Source organism: Takifugu rubripes, chromosome 5 (assembly GCF_901000725.2).
Source record: "Takifugu rubripes chromosome 5, fTakRub1.2, whole genome shotgun sequence".
Classification (NCBI taxonomy): domain Eukaryota; kingdom Metazoa; phylum Chordata; class Actinopteri; order Tetraodontiformes; family Tetraodontidae; genus Takifugu; species Takifugu rubripes.
The window spans coordinates 1,719,857-1,741,852 of NC_042289.1; the positions used below are offsets into that span (position 1 = coordinate 1,719,857).

Genomic DNA, 21,996 nt, shown 5'->3' on the forward strand with positions numbered 1-21,996 from the left:
AAATGCAAAATAAAACTTTATTTTCAATATTTATTTGTGCATGGGTGCCCAAAGGCGTTCAGATGTTGAGTTTGAAAACATCAATTGTTATCATAGGGTAATCATAACTGAGCTAACAATTGTGAGCTCACACAATTAGCAAAACTAATTTGGATGAGTGCTGGACGGATTAGCTCACAGCTGTGAAATTATTATCCAATTACACTAATTTACACACTCTCATTAGTTGCATTCACAGAAAGCACAAAGACGAGGTGGGCTCGTTTTTACCTGTTGCTGTTTTTATGGGGAAATTCAAATTACCTTAAAATTGTCGCAAGGAAAATCTTTTGCACACACGCAGCAGGTAGCGGTTGAATTGGCGTCGGGACGTCGCCCCCTAGTGGTAAATATGCAGAGCTGCGCTCGACGGTGCGGCGGTCGATTAAGCTGGCCTGGCTCCCTGTGCGTCGTCCCGAACACCGAGCGGTGATGGCGACGCTGTCGTCTCCTCTGCGAGTCTGCCGCGGGTTACTGAAAGAATTACGTGCAATTCAGGGGCCGAGTTACAAAAAGTCAGCGGCCTACAACTATGTCATGGAACAGTTTCGTAAAAATAAGGCGAGTCTTGCTCTGCGCTCCGGCAAATGTTAGCTAGCTCACTACCTATATAAACCGCATTGTAAACGTTAGCCAAGCCAGTGTAACTTTGTTTTGTTATTGTTGATATTTTAGTAAGACTTTAATAGACATTCAATGTTGGCATATTTCACATGCTTAAAGAAATGTTTGATAGTGAATATTGGAGATTTTTTAAAAATGGCTAATGCAAGGTGACAGAAGGACACGCTAACTAGCTAGCAGCAAATGGTCATAGCATAGCCAATCTTAATATAGTTCTCATCTTAAACCTTCTTAAAAGACTACCAGAGTATAATATTATGTACTGTGACAATTGCTGGAATTGGGTACACAAATGCAAGTGACCCAAGTAGTTAATGTTTTTCGTATTTACAGGAACAAGGTATTTCCTAAAATAATTGCGGACTGTATAAAAGAATGGCTTGCTGAGTGTGGAACCACTCCGTTTGTGCTTGTGATCCTTCACAACACAGCAGGGCTGCTTGGTGGAGGAACGTAGGCTTAAATCCCATGTTTATCCATGGAAGAACATTGTGCAGCCACGATGGCAACATCTCTATGAGGACTTCTGTCCAGGGATGTGACCAAAAAAAGAGTTGTTAATAAAAAATGATTCACTTGAATTTAAGCTGTGGCGTGGTAAATTGCATTTTCTGTCCGTTTAAGGACTTTTAAAGCTTTCGTCTCCACTTCCTCTGAAACAGGTGACGAGCGAACGCCACTGCCGCGCTGTGCAGGAGGCCCACCACGACTCCCAAACCTACCTGTGCTTGCTGGTGTCTACCAGGAACCACCTGGTCCTGCACAACATCTACCACGCCAAAGGAGAGCGAAGCGCGGAGGAAGTGGCCGGGGTGGTGGGGCTCCGGTTGCCCACTCAGCCGGGGGGGAAAGGCTGGGAGAAGTAAGGCCGCGGGGCAGGAACGCCGTCTCTTCGGGGACACTTGGACTATTTCTGTGTTGCGTGCAGCTTCTTGGTTGCTCTGCTGGGGCAGAAATCGGGAAGACATGCTGTGATTAAACCTATATTTCTGTCAATATTTTGTACATAATTGTCTCGCTGAAAACAAGCATAAAATGATGTACTGCAAATATATTTATATGTTGGTTTATTCATTCCTATTGCAATATAAATCTGTATAATTAGTACCAGAGCAACCAGAAAGGTGAAATAGCTGCTTTAATACATTCATTTTGCTGACTTAGGCGATGATTCTCCATATTTCCCTTAATAAATGCACATGTCAGCTTGAGTGGAGTCAAACTTTCCTCCCCGCTGTCCACTGTCCAACTCTCAGCTCTCTTTTTCCCCCCCCCCATTAAATTAGCCCATCCTGCCTCCTGTAACTCTCCAGTAGTGACTAACTTTGCCCCCGGCGTGAACGTAAATAGACCTCCCCCGAGCAAGCAACTCACAGTGACAGGAGGGGGCGCAACTAGCGCGTTGCCCCCGAACCAACGCGCTTTGCCGCGGAAAGAAACGCCGATGCGTCCTGACAGACCAACGGCTTGTGTCCAAATGCGTTTTGCGCAAAAGGACGGATGCAAGCGCGCTTTTCCACCAGTCCTTCGGAACCGGACAGGCTGTTGTTTGTTTGTTTGTTTTATAACAGAATGGAGAGAAGTTGGGTGAAATGATGGAAAACGGTGGAAGTCCATTTGATGTCATCCGGATGCCACGGTGACGTGAGGGACAGATGTTCTAGAGAAAGCAGATACTTGAAAGTGGGGATGAGCAGAGGGGGAGGGGGGGTGGGTGGAGACTCCACCCGCCGCAGCACTGGAGCCTGACGCGCTCATTCCTCGGTCCGACCAGGGGTGAGAAGTCAGCAGCGGTTCCTGTCCGCCTAGAGGATCGGGATTTTCGATTGAATCCAGGGCGAAGCTGCGCGTTCAGCGGCACTGAGCGCAGCCCTTCCGGAATCTGCGCCTCGGAACATCTGGACAGGAACGTTACAGGTGCCACCCGGGGGGCTGAGCGCAAACCCCGGCTCCAGGCAGGAGGAGAGAGGTCACAGATTAAGAGGGAGAAGCGAAGGGGTGAAGAGGGACCCGCCATGTTCGGCATGATCAAGAACTCGCTGTTTGGAAACACGGAGAAGACGGAATATATCCTCCTCAGCAGTGAGACCAAGGTAAGAGACGTTGGACCGGAGCTTCCGGTCACTTCTGACAGTTCTGGGCTCCGTTTGCGCGTCACGCAGATTGCGCGCACTTTGGCAAAAGGTGCTCCAGAAAGTGGAAGCCCTTGTTTGACCTTCCCCTCCTCATCCCCTCCACCTCTGCTTATCAGCGCGCACACCATGTTTGCCTCTCCCGCTGTTGCGCCTGACGCGTGCGCGTGCACGAACCCGCAGGGTGCCGGATGAGGACGTGTTGGGGATGGAGCTGAGCTCAGGTGTGACCCGATGAAGTCACTGACAGAGGAGACACGCGGTGCCCGCTGACCTTTTGACCCGCTTTATAGGTCAAAAGGTCTCCTCGCCGCGCGGACCCATTCACGCGCACACGGGCAGTCACGACGCACAGATCACAAAGATCTACACGCGTGACCCTGCAGGCCATAAAAATGAAGGCGCCCCTCAGAACCAGGGCTCGGGCCAGATTTTAAAACATCAGGTGCTGAAATCAGAGCTGGTCACCTGATCCGCAGAGCAGCGCGACACCTCTACATTCTTAATCAAACCTGACACAGAATACAGAGCGCGTGTTTGGCTCCACGCTCGGGCACAGTTCAGCTCAGAGGCGGCCACAGCTATTAGGGGAGATCATGACAAGGAGGCCGTGACAGCGGTGTCCAGGCACCTTTGGGTTCCTTGGCTCAGACAGGGTAATTAGCACTGTTGGCTGAGCTGCCATGAGACACCGACCCGACACACAGACACACCAGAGCCAAATGAGTCACACCGGGGGGGCGTCAGGGCCCCCACGCAGTTCATGGTGGGTCCTCTGACAGGACAAGTAATGAGCGGAACTCTTAATTGCAGTCGCAGAGGGAGAGTTTTCACATTTCGCAGGCGGGACGGGATGATTTGAGATAAAACGTGGATGTGAGATCATGTGCACAGTTGTGCATCATCTGCAGCAGCAGCCACTCCAACTGATGGAACGAGCAGCTTGATTTGACTCCGTGTGTCTTTTATGGTGACCGGATTCATTCAGAAAGACCTTAGAGTTCAATCTAGTCGAATGGCTGTGCTCCACATTTGCCCCGCTTGGCCATACTTTCTGTTGCATCATGTTAACGCTGTGGGCCTGGGGGGTGGGGGCAAATGTGTGTGCGTGCGTGCGTGCGTGCGTGCGTGCGTGTGTGTGTACTGTTATGTAAGACTGCATTTCTTGCCCATTATTCTCTGTAGGCTGACTGAACATGAAGAAATTAAATCACAATGTGTTTGTGACATCTGCATCTCATTATTTGGCTGCTCACATTAGTTTCGAACATGCCACAAATGTGCTGTCACACACACACACGCACACACACACACACACACATTTGTATTTCTACCATTATGAAGACACCAAATGACAGAACGCATCCCCAGCCCCTAACCCATATGTAACCTTGACCTTTTAACCCTTAAACAGCCAGAATGAAATCTCAATACCCCAGTGTCCTCACTTTGATAGTGAAATTGGCAGCCTGGCACTTTAGTATGTAGCCTGAACAGCTATGTCCATGAACAGATGTTTTCTGACAGCTGGATCATGCCCTGCAGACCCTGCGCACGGGGGGACAGCTTGCGCGTGCGTTCTTCAAGTCGATGACATGTTCTGCTGTGCTGTTACAGGACGGAGTTAGCTTTGAGGTACGGCGGTACGATGGGGCCAAATTTGCGACCATCTCCTCTGAAGGTCGAACCTTTGACCAAATCTCAGGTGAGCTGGTGAGGAAGCTGCTGATGTACATCGGCGGGAGCAACGAACAAGGTAATTCGGGACGCTAGGTAATGTGTTAAAGTTCCCCGATACACTACGAAATGATTCCACTTGTTTTGAAGGAGATCTGCGTTTCCTCTGAAAATGAACTGGAAATGCATCGTTCCAGACCTCACAACCCTCTTATACCAAGCTAAACAAGCTAGCTAGCACTACTACATTAAGTAAAAAAGTGTGTGCTGCAGATGAGTGTAACACTCTGTCATACGTGCACGATCCAGGTAGCGAACTTACTATAATGGAGGTTAACAGACCTCAATGACTCGTTGTGTCCCAACTCTAATCAGGCGAGGCCATGGGCACAGCGACGCCCACCATCATCACGGTCTACCCACGGAACGACGGGGTTCTGTCTCGCCGCCTGATCGTCGCCATCCGTATTCCCACCATCTACCAGCAAAGCCCCCCGACCCCCACTGACACCGCCATCAAGATCGAGGACCGGCCCGGCATGACCGTCTACGCGCTGTAAGCGTCTCCTCCTAAAAGGTGGAACCGTAATAAAGTCCGTGCTGAGGTCACACCGGATCGTCTCTCGTTCACAGACAGTTCGGGGGCTTCGCGGGCGAGGGCGAGTACCGCGCGGAGGCCTTGCGCCTGACGCGTACTCTGGGGGAGACGGCGCCCTTCCAGCGCAAGCAGTACTTCTGCTGCAGCTACGACCCGCCGCTCAAGCCTTACGGCCGCTGCAACGAGGTGTGGTTCCTGCAGGACGAGCCTTAAGCACCTTCCCGCTGACAGCAGAGCTGGGTAAGAACGCACGGAGGTCAGGCCCGGGAGCAAGTGGACGCTTTAGACTTCACAGTAGCTTCATTTATTTTTCCTCTCTTTCAATTATCGCCCTTTGTTTTTAGGCGTTTATTGAATTTAAGCCTTAATGGAACATGGATACGTTGTATTGTGGACCATCTTCATCGTGTTTTTAGATATGTTCTCAGCTTTACAGAAGAAACCAGGCACGTATTCGTCCTTGGCATCGTGCCTGTATGTTTTTCAGATTTCAGTCGGGAATAAACTGTCAGGGTATCAGCTGCTTTAAATATCAGTAGTGTAAAGTTTAAAAATCCAAATGACTTTTTGGACCACCAGAAAGGAGGCAATGCTCCAAGCGTGGACGAGGGGCAGGAAAAAGTGAACTTTTTCTGTTTTACAGACCTGAACTCTTGGTAAAATGATGATGATAAAGATGAGAGGTTAAAACACAGAGAGGGTTTTCAGAAAAGGTTGGGAAGAAGGCTGAAAATCGGCCGCAGAATGGAATTTTATCTTATCTCCCCCCTCACTGAACGATGAAAACATTCCACCCTTGCACAATCTACATCAAAAAAGCTTAAAAAAAACATAAGAATCAATTGAATCTGCGTTCATACAACTGTATTTATTCATGTATGTATATTTATTTCAGTCTTCACATCATGCTTCTTCCCCAGTTTTAGAATCCTAGTAGCACTTTTTCTACAATCTTTCAACTATAATAAACCCGGCTGATGGCTCAGGAGGAGGCTACTGCAGGAAAAACAAGTCAACATTTGTTTTGTGTAAAAGAAAAAGAAATTTAGCACCAGAAATGAACGAGCCATAGAGTTTGAGCTATATTATATATATATGTATAAACATATCTTATCTATATCGAGGTGATGGGCGCTGTGCTGTTGTGTGTAGTGGAATTTGTGTTTTGTGACTACGTTGTCTTTATGGATCCATTGGTGTTATGTGAAACATCTGTACAGCATCTGTGATCTCATTTCAGACAATAAATACAGTAGTGCTTGGTTCAAAGGTCAAAGGTCGGTTTTGTGTGCGTGTAGTTTTTTCTTTTTGGGATTGAAAACGAGATACTGATGCCTGATTAACCCAAATATGACACTGCATTTAATCAAAATCACTTGATATGAAGGGGTTTTTTTTAGATTTAGAGTATATATTTAATGACATCTTTCTTACTTTTCCTATCCATGTGGATTTGATGAGCCAAGAACTTGGTAAAGATTTTGTCCAAATGTTGCCCTTTAAACTTGCATTCTCGCCTTTTACATTTCCACGACTATTAATCTTTAATGATTCAGTATCACTCAAGACTAAATCCACTCTTTTAAAAACAAGAGTGACGTGTCCCAGATGCAGAATGTGTCTTGAAGTGCATTTCAGATGAATAAAACAGCAATACGAATACGTTGTTAACCAACATATTTATTCTTTAAATGAAAGAAAGACTTCAGAAAGATGAATAATGATTGCAAGGAGATTCATACGTAGACATCTAATTAATTTAAAAGAACTTACAATGACAAAGGGGGGGCAAAAGACTAAAAAACGTCCTTTCGGCGAGCGGCGCGCTAACGCTGCCCGCTGGCCCCTCCGCCCTCCGTTAAACAGGAATGAAAACGATCCATTCAGAAAACTCCCCAGTAGAACACACGGATGGGTCCAGTAACCCCACACGAGTGCGATAACCCAGAGTTTCTGCTTTCAGCTTGGCTTTGCATACATGAATACAAAGGAAGCTGTGAGCAGAGCACTGGGTCACTCAGGTAACTCCAGCCTGTCACCTTTAACCTTCTTATCAGCGCTTGAAATATTGCACAGTTCTCACAATATAATCTAAGAAATCTGCCCAGGTCCCCCTTTACCTCTAAAAACCAGATTAATATTCACAGCAAAAACCTTTAAAGTGTGTATTAAATGTGATTAAACTGGTCATGGCTGTAAAATGTGAACCCCAACATGAATTACAAGATTTTAAGAGCAATACTGTGTTTGCGTCAGTAGCTGGACAAGAAATCAACTTAAACCCACTGGTTGTTAATAAGGAAACTGCAATAAAGAAACTGGTAAAACGCATTTTTGGTAATAAGTGTTTGAAATTCGTTCCCCTCACTGCCTTCTTTTTCTCGCCTCCAACATGGATCCTTCAGGTTCAAAAAGAAATCTGAAATTAGCCCAAGTCAAATGATGCGAATGCTCCAGAAGTAACTCTACACTCCACTATTCAAGATAATTTCCATTGATGAATCATCCGATGTCTTTCAGCCCTTTATTACTTGCATATTCTTTCCTACAGTCAACATCATCGTTAGTTCGTTTTAAAGAGATTTAGAATGGAGAGGAAGTGGAAGGAGTGGCGCTGGCTCAGCCTTAGTTGCTTTTCTTGTCAGAGTCTGGATGAGGTGCGTATGGTGGAGGCCGCTCCTGCACGGACATTGAAGACAGAAGAACGATTAACACAATATCAGACACTGAACCACCAAAAATAGATATCACAATTACTCCTAGAACATTCAGGAGGATGGCATTTTGTGGAACTGGCTGCATCATTAGTGACAGGAAGAGTGTATTTAATAATATACCGGAGAAACAAGCTGGAACTAGGTTTAAAATTTTAAAAACAAAACCAGAACATGACAACAGGGAGACTCACCATAGGCATATACACATTGTGTGGGTTGTTGGGGTTGTAATATGCGCTGCCTGCCGCCTCAGCTGCTTTGGAGTTACCTGTGCGGAAAATAAGATGTGACAAAGACAGGGAGTTAAACAGGGGCAGTAATAACCCGCTGAACATATTTAGGAGCAGGCGCTACAGCTGCTGACACTTTAAGGGGGAGAGTCCACTATTAGTCATCTCAAGCACAACTTGACAGCTCCCAGAATTTTCCACAAAGATAATCCACCCGATCGCCCGAAGGACACGCGGGTGCACCTACTCTACCTCTCTCTAAAATAAAGATACACCAAACTGGCATCAGAGCACGCTTCCAGGCTCAACCCACAGCTACACACTAATCTGCGAGGTGTGAGAAAAGAGGACACAAACAGAGAGGGGAAGTTTTAACTTTTGTAGTTTTGACGTGCATCAGATGAGACATCGGCGATGCAGCCTTTTTTGGGGGGGGGGTTAAGACATGATTCAGTGTGATTCAGGATAAGAGAGAGAAAGAGGCAGATCACATCTGACGGGTGCAGTGACACAGACATGAAGAGAGGAGGGAAACAAACCTGAAGGTGGTGCTGTTGGTGTCCAGTTCTGGGGTGGTGCGACCCAGTTTGGAGGTGGCCCTGGATATGGAGGAGGTGGGGCCATGTAATCAACCACATGGGGGTACATTCCTGGAACACAAAAGGACCCAAGGGGAAAATGGCATTGTAAAAGAGGTTGGAATGTCTATAAAAAGTTAGCCAGCAGAAACTGAGAAAAATATGTCCCCTGAAACACTAAATCATGCACTTCTATCAATGTCCTAACAACAAAAGTGAAGTGGTCTACCTGTTGGGGTGGTTGGATAGTGATAGCCCATGTTGCCAGCTGCAGCAGCAGGAGGAGGAGGACCCTGGTAGAACCCATTCTGTTGACCAGGTGGTGGGTAGACATAGCTGGGGGGGGCAGCGGGAGGTGGGCCGTTCATCATACTAGGGGAAGGATAGCCGTAGGCAAAAGCCCCGTTTTGTGCTGGAGCAGCACGAGAAGCTAAAACAATGGAAATAAGAGGCCTTTTGAACGCGGACTGAAAGCTGACACATCCAGGATCACATGGCCTCACTGAATGTTGCCAACGTTTAAATAAATTATATCTTAAACGGAGAATGTTATCTTGAAAGATACTTAAAGCTGTGGATAACAGTGATGGAACTAGGCACAAACCATTTGTAGCCAATTTGAAGAGGTGCTGTCCCACTTCTATGGCTCCACCGTTCAGAAATGACATCTTGAAATTAGCTTCCCCCTCCCAGCCACCTGATGAGGCAAGTGAATATGAAATAAAGCAAATAAATACCCACCTAAACCAGTGTTCCATGTGATTGTCAACAGGGGTGATGGATCAATATATTTTAACACAATCTAGCATATTTCAACTGTATTCACAAGACGTTTATTAAAGAATCCACTACCACCAGTGGGGTGCTTTCTGGTATATGAAACAAAAACCAGTTAATTTACTGTAAAACCTGTAAAAAGCTTTACATTTTGAAATTTTTATTTCACAGGAATTTTTGCAGAAAAATCAATGCACTGCGCACCTGAAATATATTTATTCTGTTTTGGTGGCTGACTTGAGAAACAACTAAAGAAGATAAGCTGCATTTAAAAGCAGATCCTAGCAACCATTTATGAGCAATAACAAAGGGCAACATACCACCAGGCTCTGCTGACAATGTCCCTTTAATGTAGTTGGCTGCAAAGACAGGCTGCTCAATGCTGCAGCCTTTCATCAAATAATAGGGAAACATAGCTGAACCCAGGCAGTCCTTGGTGTTACTGTTCACAAACAGCAGCTACGCCAATGGATGAGGGGGAGAGAAAGCAGAGTTACAGTGGTGTGTACAAAGTATAATGCTAGCTTTTCACATTTGATTGTGACATGCACGTACCCTGTATGGTGTCAGGTAAATAGTGCCTTTCTTGGACCCCCTCAGCAGGTCGGATTTGCAGGCGACATCGCTGAACGACAGCTCCACATTCTTGCACTCTCTTAAAACACTAACATATCAAAACATATTTCAATAAAAGAGAAACGAATATTTATGCAACTCAAGTGTGTGATTATTCAAACACGTATGAGAATGAACTATGTCATTAAGGCTGAATATGATGAATTTCCGATTGGGCCAATATGACAAACATTTAAATTGGAGCTACTTCCGGTTATGAAACTTCGCCAACGTTCTATTTAATCGTGGGTATATGTTAATACACAAGAAGTGTGTACAGCTACCCATTATTTAAACCCTATTGCCAGGTTTAAAACAACATAGAGAGGTGTTGTCACTCCGTGTGATAACTTCCAGGGTCCGTTTAGACCTCAATTATACGCCAGCTATGCTAACAACGACCAGGCCAGCTAACAGCTAGCATTATTATAACTACGCACTGAGGTGGGAGGTAAACAAGCTAGCAACAGAGGCGACTCCGACCATTTTGATTCCCTTTTACGAACAAAAACGCGACATGACACACAGACCTCTCTCCGTTGTTAATCAGAACGCCACCGTTTTGCGAATGATTCTGATTAAAAGCCATGTTTGGGAGTCTTCAGCTCTCTTCGCGTTTGCTGTGGCCTGATGACGGTGGTGTCCTGGTTACGTCCTCGGTGTTACGTCACTACACAGCTGACACCTCGGGATTAACATGTGATACATCATCATTAATCTCATTAATAGTAGTATTTAACCTTTTACTCAAGTATCTTCTTCTAACTTTATTTTCTACTATTTTTTTGATCGTGAACATGACACAAAACATCAAACAGCGTACTTGAGCAGAGATCTGTTGTCCCCCGCGAATGGAAATTGTTGAACCTTAAGATAACTGAACAACTTAGCTAGGACCATTAGTGCATTTGGTAGAGGGCAATAGTAATACAAGGTTGTAATATAGTTGGCTGCTTTGACAAAGTCGCTCATATCGTTTCATCATCATATTTGCGGTTTGATCTTAATTCTGCGCGTCCTGATTTGGTCAACTGCAGTTCACTTTGCACCGATAGGTGGTGCTGTTCGACCTTAACCTGTAGGGCTCTCTCGCATCGTCAATTAAGATTTATGACGATGGGTTACGCAAGAACGCAATACAACGCTGCCCAGAGGACTGGGTTATGCAAGATTATTTAAGATTTAATTCACTTAAATTTAACCTGTTACATAGCCGAGCTGCATGCCATTTTTGTCCTGTGTCCTGAGACAGAGAGGACTTTCATCAGGATGCTCTGCTGGGACGCACAGCTGGCGGCTCATTAACGCTAATCACGGGAGGCAAAAAGGATCTGACGACATTTCCGGTGCCTAAACCGCACTAGCGAACAAATTTAAAAGTGCAAAATGAATTGTTGCTTAAACCTTGTTCTGATTTCGTTTCATTTGTTCTTCCTGGCGCAGCTCCGTTGGCGTTTGGTCCGGGCGGAGCAGTTGGCCCTGCCGAGGGTCATCTGCTCTGTCCGCAGGATGAGAGCTGCGTTTGGCCCGATGGTCAAAAGTAACATACACGTTAAAGGTAACTGCAAAATAAGTTGGGGAAACGTTTAAGTTTTAGTTTATATTGGATTCGCGCTGCTGTCTGTCTGTGTTTGTTTTTTCTTTAGATAAATCAGGGGCCAGAATCCCAGTGCCGCTGTCAGAGGGCCCCTGTGGAGTGAGACTGGGCAGAGAGAAGAATATTAGCATCTCATTCTTCAGCAGATATGACAGCTGCTATGCACATATAGAAGTAATTCAATGAATGACCCACTAACATACATAATAATGCAATTTATCTTTTAAAAACTCGGGTGAAAAACCAAATTTCCAAATTCTTTTGGGGTGGAGAGTTTATGTTCCTTTAAATAATGGCGGGACATTACATTTATCATAACCGTGATGCTGAATGGTTCATTATTTGAGATATAGATGTGACTGCAGAACAGCAAGGATTAAAATTAAATGTAGCATGATTCACAGAGGAAAGAAACACAAATGACAATCAAGTACTTAATCAAGCAATCTAGTTATTGTTGTTATAATTGTAATCGAGCATTAATTCAGTTTATGACAATCAGCACTGGGGAAACGATAAACAATGACTGACTTTATAGAAGGAGCTGCAGTGTGGTGATTTATCATGGCCTTTGCTCCACAGAACCATGACGTGGTCGTTCTACTGGAAGTTCAGCTGAGAGGAGAGGACGAGTGGCTCGGGGTGAGGATCAGCTGTCCTCTCATACAGACTAGCGACGGGACCCCGCTTATCCCAGCATGTGAGTGAAGACTGCTGACGGGTCCCAGAAGCAAAGCGGTGTCACTACTTTCATAAGCGTAGGACCTTTTTACTCTATAGTGTTGCTGCATGGGGGATTTTAGTGGTCATGAAATCCTTCACTTCAGGGTATTTACATTGTGCCTCCTCTCAAGCGCTGCCTGGGAAATGTGAAACAGACAGATCTCTTCGAGTGGACTGCGGCCAGCCCAGCATTTCTCCCCAGGAGTGCGTCAACCTGGGCTGCTGCTATGATGAGCAGGATTCTATGTGCTTCTACAGACTTAATGGTGAGATCGGTGCTCATCCCATGACATCGGCATGAGTGGAAGTAAAGCTGCGCTGTTCTATATGTAAAGCGCCCCTTTTCCCTGCAGCCTGCTCTCTGGATGGACACTTTGTGTTCTCTGTCAAGGCAACAGAAACAGAAGTGCCCATCGATCCCAGCGCCCTCCTAGTTAAGGGCCATCCTCACTGTTTACCTGTTGTCATAACACCCGACACGGCCGTCTTCAAGATCGGACTCAAGGACTGTGGCTCGAAAATGAAGGTAGTCCGAGAATGAAAAAAGGTCCAGAATTGAAATGATGCCTGGATTTACAGATTAGTCAACAGAGACTGAATATTGGCACCCATATGTTAGAGCTAGAAATGGTGTTTGGTTTTATTGACTTTTTATTTCTTGTGGAGTATTCCATGAAGTTGTAATAAGTAAAAAGTTATAATTACATATTTCACAAAAGTGTTAGTTTTTCCCCAGAATTGTAAATTCAAACACTCCCAGATTACTTTCATCAGAATCGGAGTAGAGTGAAAAATGTATTTGATGATTACAAATGAACATTTTGGATTTATATTGTATTTTATTATAGTGTTGTATTTATATTGTGAATAAAGATTCTGTTGACTGTTAAGAATCTGTGGCTGTTTTGTTTCAGGTAGAGGGAGACATGGTGATCTATGAGGTTGAATTGGAGGAGCGATATACTAAAACTTTAACCAATACGTCCCCCTTTAGGTGAGTGTTTTATTTGTTGAGTTACTTGTCTGTAGTAACAAACAGGGCTCATGTGTTTGGGGATTTCAGTCTCCAGGTTCAGTGTGAATACGAGGCGTCTGATTTAATGCCCGCTGCAAATTTGCGGTCCTTGTACTCGGTGACTAATCGGCCACCTGTGGTTGCACTCGGATCCTTTAGAGTGCTAATGAGAATAGCTAAAGGTAATAAAACAGAGTTTTGTCTCATCTCAGAGCTGCGGAGAAGAACCCCAATGCTGTATTTGGTTTTTCTAGATTCAACGTTTACATCCTTCTTGCCCGAAGACCAGCTTCCACTGTCCTTGCCTCTGCGTAAGGCAGCATACGTGGAGGTCACCATCGCTCAGCCGTCCCCAGACCCAACGCTTTCCCTGCGTGTCAGGGATTGCTTTGCCTACCCTGTGTCTAGACACTCTGTATGGACGCTGCTGTATGACGGGTGAGTGGCAGCAGCGCACACGCTGATGATGCAAACCAGGCTGCACTTCTTAATCTTTCCGCTCTGTGCAGATGCCCCAACCCTCTGGACGACATGAGAAGCTCTGTCCCCGTAGACAACCATGGGAAGACCACGTCCCACTCCCAGGTCAGGAGGTTTGATGTGAAGACCTTTGCATTTGTGGACCCACACACAGGCCATCCTAGCATGGAGGAAGTAAGACAACCACATCCACGTGTTTCCAGATATACATCCACTTTTCAGCAAACATGAATGCGTGATGTCTCTTTCAGATATACTTCTACTGTTGGGTGGAAATTTGCACCAATGACGCTGCCTGTGCACAGCAATGCACCCTCATCTGTGCGTGTACTGCGATATAATAATTATATAGCACAAAGACAGAGTTAAACATGCGCCCCTGTCCTCTCACAGCAGCTAAGAGTGACAGGCAGAAACGAGAGGCAGCATCTGGCTCCAACTCAGTGGAGCTGGTGTCTCTGGGTCCACTGCTGCTGACAAGTGACGCTGAACTGGAGGACACTCCTTGCATGAAACTAACTGCCTGTAAGTTTTAACGAGGAATTAAATTCCAATTGGCCATTGGAATATTTTGGCAGTCATAAGGTGTCTGTTTCAGTGTTTCAGGTTGTATTGTACATGCTTTCTGCTGTTGGTGCTGTGGTGCTTTTCATCCTGTTGTTAACAGCCTGGTCCTCCATTGGGAAGAAGCAAGAATCACAAAGTTCCTAACTGATCACTCACAATCCCAATAAATTGTTTTACCTGATGTTGCATGTATTGATTCCAGTTTCTTTAGATCTGAGATTCTTACCAATTCAGTCAACTCTCATAGTTCTTAATTATGCACCAATAATGATTCTCCATGGCAACCAATGAGAAAATACTCACTAGTGAAAGCATCATTTTACATAACTCAACCTTTCTTTAATCAGTGTCTTAAAGCATATTTAGCATGATTGTGCATGAGAAGAGATGTCATATTTTGTGCACATAAAGGCACAGTCCATTCAGTATTAGTTTAAAATCTGCACAAGGCTGAAGTAGATATATAAAATGTTCCCAAAGCATTTGGCTCCAAAGTGCAGGCTTTATACATATATTTGACCTCATGTAATTATGTAAAAATGTAGTGAAAGGTAACATTTCAAAGTCATATATATTCACTCTTTCATGGAATATGTGTACCAGAGTCACACACAGTCAATGATTTTACAAAACCATTCAAATTTTTTTTTTGACAAAACAAACTTGATAGTTTTATTAAAACAAAGCTCCGGTATATATTTAACCAAACATACACTAATGAGGAAAAGTGGCCTTGACTCAGTAAGGTTTGAACTTTCTTTGTGCTCTCAGCAGAGCTATTTTCTGTTTATCCTCCTCAAACTTTTTCCTTAGCTCTGCAATATCTGGAAAAGGGAGAGTACAAGGTTTCCTTAGTGCACATTAGATTTTCAATTGCAGTTAAAGAAAATACACAATATAGCAAATTTCCTTACGTTCTTTTTGTGTGTTTTTGTGCTGCCAGGTGTAGAAATTCAGGAGCTCCTTCCTGTTTTTCTTCTTCATCTCTTTCTGCAGAGTCCTCTTGTTGACAGCCTCGCTGTGGGGGCGAGCCTTGACCTTCGCTCCCCTTGTGACTTTTACCCAGCCCTCCTCATCCTCGTGTTGCTTCTCGGCCTCTTTTCTCTGCCGCTCCGTTTCCTATGAGAGATTATTACAGCTGTTAAGGATATACCGAATAGGATGATGTGATGGTAAAAACTGTCTGCAGGGGTCTCACCTCCTCTTTCCGCTTGTCATATTCTTTCATGAAAGAGTCAACTATTTCCTGGAGATTTTCTGGTTGGATAAAAGACTCTGTGTACTTGTGAATCCATTCTGAAACAAAAAGCGGCATTAAGTACAACTTTTACCTGTAAACTAAAGGTTTACACAGTTTCAAATGAAAAATGGATGCTGTAGTGTTACTCACTCTGTACTCCTGTCCTGACCGGACGCTGCTCTGTACAAACTACCAAGGGTGAATTATGTGGGTGTGATTTAGCTGCTGATATACAGGAGGACTTCTGGAACACAATGTAGCCCACTTTGAAACCCTAGAAAAAATACAAAAATATGGGCATAAAACTACCAGAATGGTGTAAGACTGACAACAAATCTTATCTTGTCAACGCCGAGATGCCAAAGTGGTATTACATATCGGTACGTCCCACTTTGGCATCTTGGTGCTGCTGGTTATTTTTGGTTTACTGTTCCAAATGTATTCTGCATGTTTCAAAGTTGGATGATCACACTACTGGAGAAACAAAAGTCTACCTGTTTTTCGACTGGTTTAAAGAACTTGGATAGTTTGGGTCCAGACTCCTGTAAAGAGCTCGGGTGATCCATCAGCTCCACAGATACAACAGAGCCAAATTGCGAAAACAATTCTTTGACAATGCCCTGAAATACAGAAGGGAGGAATCATCTCGATTTTAGCATGGGTGTAGGATTTATATTAGCATTTTAAAAGATAAACAAAGCATAAAGCGGAGACAGTAAGCTTCCTAGCCAAAGCAAGTGTACCTCGGAACAATATGGAGGAATGTTAAGCACAAATAAGGTTCGGTCCATAGGTCTGTGAGAACTCTTCTCGGCTCGGACTTTGTGCTCTTTGACATAGAGATTGTGTTGGGCAGCGCTGTCGGAATTGAACTGTAGCGTTAACACTGAAACGAAAGTTAGGGAAACGACCCAGAAGTTAGCAATTGAGTGGTAGAACATCAGTAAAAATGATTAATTGAACAATACCCGTAAATCCCCCTGGAAGAGAATAAGACTGGTTTCTGGCGTGTTTCTTCTTGGACGGCGCCATTTTGGCATGACCTTTTACACCGGAAGTAGTCTGTGTAAATTCTCAGTCATCCAGGTCATTGTATCCAAGGTAGTTTTCTGTCAACTGGACTGGGTTTCTTCTCAGAGAAACCCAGAAAATTTTGGGTTTCTTCTCAGAGAAGAAACCCAGTCCAGTTGACGGGGAAAACTACATTGGACACCGGAAGTACAACTAATTGGCGGATACCATTTTTCCCTCATACCAATTTAAATTTTCTGTTTTAAGTATATTTTCACAGGTGAATTAAAAACGTAACTCACCGAAAGAAACACCTAAACTGAGCGTGAGATCAGATAACTACGATATAAATAGCCAAAAGAAAAGTCAGTCTTTTTTCTAAATGCACCAATTTCCTACCAACTTCCAGCCTTCAAACCTTTAAATGTAGACTTGTACATGTGTGCATATGTAGGAATAAAAAAAATCAAGATCATGCAGCAGTTGCTACAAAAAGAGTGTCAGACAAAATCTACAAAGCTAAATATTTATTGGTGACATTTCTGTGAGGTCTGCGCTCCAGGCAGTCTCTTTCCGAGTGACATAAGAAGAAAGCAGCAGAAAGCAATATACTGTCAATGGAAATGCAGATTATATGCACAGAACAAAGAATTTAATGAGTTGGACCACTAAATAATATTTGTCACCAATAACCATACAAGAGTATGACATGGGCTCTGACCTAGAAAAAAAACAAAAGTTTCTGCCGACCAGTATCTCCCCATCAATTCTGTTAGGTTAAGCCTCTGTCTGAAGGTCAGTGCTCAGGTTTTGCATCATTCTTCCACTTCCATGTTCTGTACACATCTGACACTAGAGACTGCTGAAAACATTCCTTCACGCAAGTATCTTTGAATAATCCTGACAACATATACCATGTAAAAAACAGTTGTATTGTTTTTAAAATGAGGAGGCCAAGTTTAATTTCAAATTTAAACCCCAAAAAAATACATATATATTCAAACAACAGCTTCAAAATTAAAAAGAAACACTCCCTACATATCCAGTTTTATGGCATTCCTGTACAATTGAATTACAACATCAAATGGCATTACTCTTTTTTCCAGTGGGGAATCAGGAGCACACGGTGAAAATGTGAATACCATAAAACTGAAAACACGATTTGATGTGATTAAACAGTCAAATTTAAACATTGATTCGGCCACCTGCCAACATACAAACAGGTTGTATTTTGAACACTGGCAAACCAGTTACAAGTCATGAGCTATATTTTGATGCGAAATGCAGTGGCCTGTGAGCTGGGGGGCTCAGTGGAAGAAGTGGGCTGTGCGGTGGACTTAAAGAGAGCTTTAAGGATCGTCTGGGGGTCCACTTCAGGAGTAGGCTGAGAGGACGCTCGCTGACCAGAGGGGCGAGATGAAGAAGGCAAACCGTCTTTTTTTGTGCCATTGCTGGCGCCTGGAGTGTCGCTGAGCCTCCTGTTAAAAATGAAGGAGCAAAGGAGACATTCTCACACACACATATAAAGAAAAAGTAGATAACTGCACATAAACAGTTAAAATAATGGGAAAAGTAGTAAAATGTTTTTGGTTTACTTACAATAAAATGGGCTGATCAGAAGTGATGACACTTCCCTGTATATGAAGGTTACACTTCATGGGCTGGCCTAAAAGTAGAAGCAGTAATATTAACATACAAACGCCAACTCTCATGGCAGAGGACATCCAAAGGTCAGTAACTTTAATTTAGCTGTGTTAACACTTGGTTTAGCACTGGAATAATAAGACCATTTAAGATGTGTTCAAAAAGAAAACAGACAATTGAACATCCTTGTGTGAACCACTTTAGATCAGTTGTTGAGTTTATGGATCATCACTCCCTGAGATGTGAGGGAAAGAAATCAGTTTATCTCAGATGCTCAGCAGCACAAATGCAGGAGGAATTAAAAAAAAAATTCATAATAAAAAATATTTTCGCTCTGAGGGGCACAGCTCCATTCAGGACACGCAGCCTTTGACCTGTATGTAAAACACAACCCAGAGCCCTCGATACCCAGAGTGCTCCGTTAATTTTGTGCCCTTGCTGATAGAACTCACCGTCCAGGCAGCGGTTGTTGTACTTCCTGTATGCACTCACAGCATCCTCCTTCCGAACAAACACCACTTCGGCCACACCCACCCTCACCAGACGAGCGCGCTTCAAGGCCCCGCACACACAGAATAGCTCCTGTAGATGAGTGGGGATTGGTGTGATTCACCATGGCTGCTCTTAGCATATTTTCATAAAAATTAAAACAGAGTTATTTGCAAAAAGTTGAATTTACTCACAACAATGTCCTCTTCAGAAACCCGGGGATGCAGGTTGTTCACTGTTATTTTTGTCCCCTCTAAAGGACTAAAAGTAGGCTAGAAAATGAAAACAAAATCAGGAAAATGGCTGAGATTAAAAGTTTGCAAGTATATAAAATGTGTCAGACAGTATTCATGCTCAAAACTCTGAGAAGGTGTCTGTCAGTAACTTCCATATACCATAATCTGTGGAAGATTTTCCCTGTCTGTCCATTAAGAGTGAAATAGAGATTATTCAAACCAGAGAAACAATAATGCAGGTCAAACAGAGCACAATACAAGCCGAGGTGCAGCAAACTCCGAGCTTTTATCCTTGTTTCGCACACCACCTTAAGTTGTTTACCACTGTCTGAACAATGGTAACATTTAGAGGCCGTTTCCAAAGATTGCAACAAATGACTTATCTTGGTACGCTTTGTGATGGCACAAACTAAACTACCTTCAGAAATTTGCAAACTACGCACACTCCTAGCTACATCTGGGATTTCCCACTGTCACGGTTAATCCATTTATTCCAACCTGTTACATTTTTTTTTACTCTAACAGATAAGCAAAGATTTTGATCCTTTTTTCATAAACAATAAAGACACTGCAGCTTTCAGGTCATTAAAAGTCTAGAATAATCTATGATGTCAGTACAACAAATTAAAGCAGATCAGGCTTTATTTAAGAGACATAACTTGAAAATAAACAGTTACTGTTAAAGAGGAAACCCGCCCCCAAAATACCATTTGAAAAAAATTATATATTAAGTGAGTTATTATCACAAAGATTTCAGCTTTGGAAAGATCTCCCATACTCTTGATTAGATTGCTGCCAATGTTAAACAGGTTTGATTGGTTGCGACACTTAAAAATGGCGCAATGTGTAACATCAGAGGAAGGTTAACAAAATTCTTACTTGAGGTGTAGTCGGGGCTGTTTTACTGGCTTCTGCAGTGGCCTGCTTTAAAGTCCTAGAGACTGGTTGTAAAGATGCAGCTGAGGACCTGGTAGTGGCCATGCTAGTATTTGGTCTTGTAGGAGCCACGGGGATGGGTGGACGTGGAGCAGTGTATGCATCATTTTTAACCACCTTGGTGATTGGAGTTGACATTGAGAATGTGGAGCCTATTGGACCAGCCTGTAGGAAATACAATAGAGGATACATTTAAATAATGCAGACTTTATTTTTTTATTTCTGTAATAGCGGGGCATGAATCAAGTCTCTAGAGCTTTACTGATGTTTTTTTGATTGTAGTGCTTTTATAAGAAACGGCTTGATTATGTCTGTCCATTTAAGATTTCTTCACAGCAAAAGCATCAGACATGTATTGTATCCCATTATGACATAAAAACAAGTAAATGTATCTAGGTTCCCCCGTAGACTAGATGAAGCCTTTCATCAGCTCTTACCCGTGACTGTAGCATACTTCTAGCTGTGGCGACCTTAAGCTGCTTATTAGAAATGCCGTCATGGTCATCTAAGACAGGCTGAAAGAAATAAAACATTTTTGATACCAGGTTCAATTATTGTACCTATTGTGGATGACATTACAGAAACCTGCCATTTCAATTTGATAAAGAGAATTAAAACAAAATACCTGTGTAGCTGCACGTATCCCACCAGTCATCCCTACTGGACGTTGCTGTGAAGAGAATAGTGAGAATGTAAATGTGGTTTTACAATTTAACAATCTGTGGTGTATTTGTTCCTGCATGCACAGGCATATATCATTACCTGGATGGTCTTGGTTATTTTCAGGGGTGGTGTAGCAGATGTCTGTGCCTGTATTCCACTAATGCTCCTCTTAAGGCTCAGCCTATCACGAGCATCTATCATTCTTCTATTGTTTCCCGGCTGCACTGTTGCAGCACCTCTTGCGCCAAGTCCTTGTACATTAGGGGTAAACTTCCTTATGTTCACACCCAAAAGATTGTTGTTGTGAATCTGTATCTGCGGCACAAGGTGCTGGCCCTGCTGGTGGTGCGCAACTGTAGATTGTGTGGGGGTACTGAGTTGACTCTGCCCTTGTTTACGAGAGTTGATCATCTGTCGAGCGTCCTGTACTCCTCCTGCTGCTGCTGCTCCTCTACCACGGATTTTGAAGCGAGCGTCCTTTTGACCTAGCTTCTCTCTGGCATCTTTGACCTGAAACCCTAATTGGAGACAAAGCCCAACATTTTAATATTACTACTGAAACAATATATCATTTCTTCAATGGTTAATCAGGACTGAAGTATATACAAAAGCAATCGTGATAAACTTACCAGCTCCACCTCCGAGCCTCTGCCTAACATCATTAACCCCAATCTTCTGTCGAGCATCAAAATTCTTGGCCATTCCCCCTGTTCCTCGTCCAAACGTAGATCTGAAAGACAATAATTAGCAAAACATATAGTTAAATCACGATACACCATCCAATCGCTAGTCCGGGAAAGATTAAAACTAAAACTAGCACTAGCCCCTGTACATTGAAATGTGTTAATCCAGCCTACTTTGGAGCGCTATAAACAAAAGCGACAACGTAACTTTAGCTTTTCAGCATAGTAACCAACTTTAACCATAAAATAAAAAATCCATTATTTTAAAATCAACTATTAATAATTTTACACACGTTTGCATGTCGATTCCATCAGCTTTTAAGATTTTAAAATCGTGAACTTTACTCGTTGCTAGCACTTATGTAGCTAACGATAGCATGCAGGAGATGACTCGATAATAATATAACACAGGCATTTTGGTATACTTTTTAAAAATGCATTGAAATTCGACAAAACACAGAATGCAAAATTACAAAGTTGAACTGGTATTTTCTTACCGTTTAACTGGTGCCTTAAGATTTATACCGCGCCGTCGAATCACTTCGTCCAAAGAGATGTCTGCCATTTTATCACACTGGCCCACGGCGCGTGCGTGACCAATAGACTAATAGCTTAAACTACGGAACCCGGTAAGGGTCGGGAGAGAGATGAGTATATTGCTTCGACTTGGCCAATGTATAGACGTACATCGTTAAGAACGAACCGGTGCTATCTATATACCTTAT

At 43.5% G+C, this 21,996-nt stretch overlaps 6 protein-coding genes across 9 annotated transcripts; 3 read left to right on the forward strand and 3 right to left on the reverse strand.

Annotated features, from left to right (window-relative positions):
- The first annotated feature begins 415 nt into the window (after nucleotides 1-415).
- Nucleotides 416-1,874, forward strand: fmc1 (formation of mitochondrial complex V assembly factor 1 homolog). The gene is made up of 2 exons (XM_003964245.3): nucleotides 416-600; nucleotides 1,326-1,874. The coding sequence occupies exons 1-2, from the start codon at nucleotides 472-474 to the stop codon at nucleotides 1,527-1,529; spliced, it is 333 nt and encodes a 110-aa protein (XP_003964294.1). The 5' UTR covers nucleotides 416-471; the 3' UTR covers nucleotides 1,530-1,874.
- A 506-nt stretch (nucleotides 1,875-2,380) lies between these two features.
- LOC101078231 (heme-binding protein 1) lies at nucleotides 2,381-6,350 on the forward strand. The gene is made up of 4 exons (XM_003964281.2): nucleotides 2,381-2,756; nucleotides 4,413-4,551; nucleotides 4,848-5,028; nucleotides 5,106-6,350. The coding sequence occupies exons 1-4, from the start codon at nucleotides 2,679-2,681 to the stop codon at nucleotides 5,281-5,283; spliced, it is 576 nt and encodes a 191-aa protein (XP_003964330.1). The 5' UTR covers nucleotides 2,381-2,678; the 3' UTR covers nucleotides 5,284-6,350.
- Nucleotides 6,351-6,730: 380 nt separating this feature from the next.
- On the reverse strand, nucleotides 6,731-10,672 carry wbp2nl (WBP2 N-terminal like). Of its 2 annotated transcripts, XR_003888433.1 has the most exons (9): nucleotides 10,518-10,672; nucleotides 9,928-10,036; nucleotides 9,693-9,831; nucleotides 9,200-9,292; nucleotides 8,825-9,025; nucleotides 8,557-8,667; nucleotides 8,270-8,344; nucleotides 7,979-8,055; nucleotides 7,711-7,749 (listed from the first exon to the last, which is right to left on the reverse strand). XR_003888433.1 is itself a non-coding variant. In XM_003964246.3 (8 exons), exons 1-8 carry the CDS (start codon nucleotides 10,574-10,576, stop codon nucleotides 7,696-7,698), a joined length of 843 nt encoding a protein of 280 aa, XP_003964295.1. In that variant the 5' UTR covers nucleotides 10,577-10,672; the 3' UTR covers nucleotides 6,731-7,695. The 2 variants fall into 2 exon arrangements, 1 of the variants encoding a protein (XP_003964295.1); XM_003964246.3 differs by lacking the exon at nucleotides 8,270-8,344 and having other exon boundaries at nucleotides 6,731-7,749.
- A 526-nt stretch (nucleotides 10,673-11,198) lies between these two features.
- On the forward strand, nucleotides 11,199-14,550 carry LOC105416397 (zona pellucida sperm-binding protein 4-like). 3 transcript variants are annotated; one of them, XM_011603538.2, is made up of 13 exons: nucleotides 11,199-11,333; nucleotides 11,431-11,545; nucleotides 11,634-11,758; nucleotides 12,167-12,284; nucleotides 12,439-12,573; nucleotides 12,661-12,833; nucleotides 13,222-13,301; nucleotides 13,371-13,504; nucleotides 13,577-13,760; nucleotides 13,832-13,976; nucleotides 14,054-14,123; nucleotides 14,196-14,327; nucleotides 14,401-14,550. In XM_011603538.2, the coding sequence occupies exons 2-13, from the start codon at nucleotides 11,497-11,499 to the stop codon at nucleotides 14,511-14,513; spliced, it is 1,458 nt and encodes a 485-aa protein (XP_011601840.1). In that variant the 5' UTR covers nucleotides 11,199-11,333; nucleotides 11,431-11,496; the 3' UTR covers nucleotides 14,514-14,550. The 3 variants fall into 3 exon arrangements, with proteins under 3 accessions (XP_011601840.1, XP_029691843.1, XP_029691845.1); XM_029835983.1 differs by having other exon boundaries at nucleotides 11,306-11,545; XM_029835985.1 differs by having other exon boundaries at nucleotides 11,306-11,545; nucleotides 14,199-14,327.
- Nucleotides 14,551-15,010: 460 nt separating this feature from the next.
- Nucleotides 15,011-16,693, reverse strand: rrp7a (ribosomal RNA processing 7 homolog A). The gene is made up of 7 exons (XM_003964247.3): nucleotides 16,578-16,693; nucleotides 16,353-16,495; nucleotides 16,104-16,229; nucleotides 15,760-15,883; nucleotides 15,568-15,665; nucleotides 15,284-15,488; nucleotides 15,011-15,193 (listed from the first exon to the last, which is right to left on the reverse strand). Exons 1-7 carry the CDS (start codon nucleotides 16,639-16,641, stop codon nucleotides 15,108-15,110), a joined length of 846 nt encoding a protein of 281 aa, XP_003964296.1. The 5' UTR covers nucleotides 16,642-16,693; the 3' UTR covers nucleotides 15,011-15,107.
- Nucleotides 16,694-17,132: 439 nt separating this feature from the next.
- Nucleotides 17,133-21,912, reverse strand: poldip3 (polymerase (DNA-directed), delta interacting protein 3). The gene is made up of 10 exons (XM_011603539.2): nucleotides 21,769-21,912; nucleotides 21,218-21,318; nucleotides 20,688-21,106; nucleotides 20,551-20,595; nucleotides 20,363-20,440; nucleotides 19,869-20,090; nucleotides 18,948-19,025; nucleotides 18,717-18,846; nucleotides 18,220-18,286; nucleotides 17,133-18,098 (listed from the first exon to the last, which is right to left on the reverse strand). Exons 1-10 carry the CDS (start codon nucleotides 21,834-21,836, stop codon nucleotides 17,885-17,887), a joined length of 1,422 nt encoding a protein of 473 aa, XP_011601841.2. The 5' UTR covers nucleotides 21,837-21,912; the 3' UTR covers nucleotides 17,133-17,884.
- Nucleotides 21,913-21,996: the final 84 nt, after the last annotated feature.

Excerpts from the sequence above, each read along its gene's own strand:
- poldip3 (XM_011603539.2), bottom strand. The coding sequence starts at position 21,836 with ATGGCAGACATCTCTTTGGACGAAGTGATTCGACGGCGCGGTATAAAT. Across the intron at positions 20,596-20,687 it reads AAATAACCAAGACCATCCAG|CAACGTCCAGTAGGGATGAC; the intron begins GTAATGATATAT and ends TTCTCTTCACAG. Across the intron at positions 18,099-18,219 it reads TCTGATCAGCCCATTTTATT|GAGGCTCAGCGACACTCCAG; the intron begins GTAAGTAAACCA and ends CATTTTTAACAG.
- fmc1 (XM_003964245.3), top strand. The coding sequence starts at position 472 with ATGGCGACGCTGTCGTCTCCTCTGCGAGTCTGCCGCGGGTTACTGAAA. Across the intron at positions 601-1,325 it reads AACAGTTTCGTAAAAATAAG|GTGACGAGCGAACGCCACTG; the intron begins GCGAGTCTTGCT and ends CCTCTGAAACAG.
- wbp2nl (XM_003964246.3), bottom strand. The coding sequence starts at position 10,576 with ATGGCTTTTAATCAGAATCATTCGCAAAACGGTGGCGTTCTGATTAAC. Across the intron at positions 9,832-9,927 it reads TTTACCTGACACCATACAGG|CTGCTGTTTGTGAACAGTAA; the intron begins GTACGTGCATGT and ends CCATTGGCGTAG. Across the intron at positions 7,750-7,978 it reads ACAATGTGTATATGCCTATG|GAGCGGCCTCCACCATACGC; the intron begins GTGAGTCTCCCT and ends ATGTCCGTGCAG.
- rrp7a (XM_003964247.3), bottom strand. The coding sequence starts at position 16,641 with ATGGCGCCGTCCAAGAAGAAACACGCCAGAAACCAGTCTTATTCTCTT. Across the intron at positions 16,230-16,352 it reads TTCCTCCATATTGTTCCGAG|GGCATTGTCAAAGAATTGTT; the intron begins GTACACTTGCTT and ends TCTGTATTTCAG. Across the intron at positions 15,884-16,103 it reads TTAAACCAGTCGAAAAACAG|GGTTTCAAAGTGGGCTACAT; the intron begins GTAGACTTTTGT and ends TATTTTTTCTAG.
- LOC101078231 (XM_003964281.2), top strand. The coding sequence starts at position 2,679 with ATGTTCGGCATGATCAAGAACTCGCTGTTTGGAAACACGGAGAAGACG. Across the intron at positions 4,552-4,847 it reads CGGCGGGAGCAACGAACAAG|GCGAGGCCATGGGCACAGCG; the intron begins GTAATTCGGGAC and ends AACTCTAATCAG. Across the intron at positions 5,029-5,105 it reads GGCATGACCGTCTACGCGCT|ACAGTTCGGGGGCTTCGCGG; the intron begins GTAAGCGTCTCC and ends TCTCGTTCACAG.
- LOC105416397 (XM_029835983.1), top strand. The coding sequence starts at position 11,374 with ATGAATTGTTGCTTAAACCTTGTTCTGATTTCGTTTCATTTGTTCTTC. Across the intron at positions 11,759-12,166 it reads GCTGCTATGCACATATAGAA|AACCATGACGTGGTCGTTCT; the intron begins GTAATTCAATGA and ends TTTGCTCCACAG. Across the intron at positions 13,761-13,831 it reads TGGACGCTGCTGTATGACGG|ATGCCCCAACCCTCTGGACG; the intron begins GTGAGTGGCAGC and ends CGCTCTGTGCAG.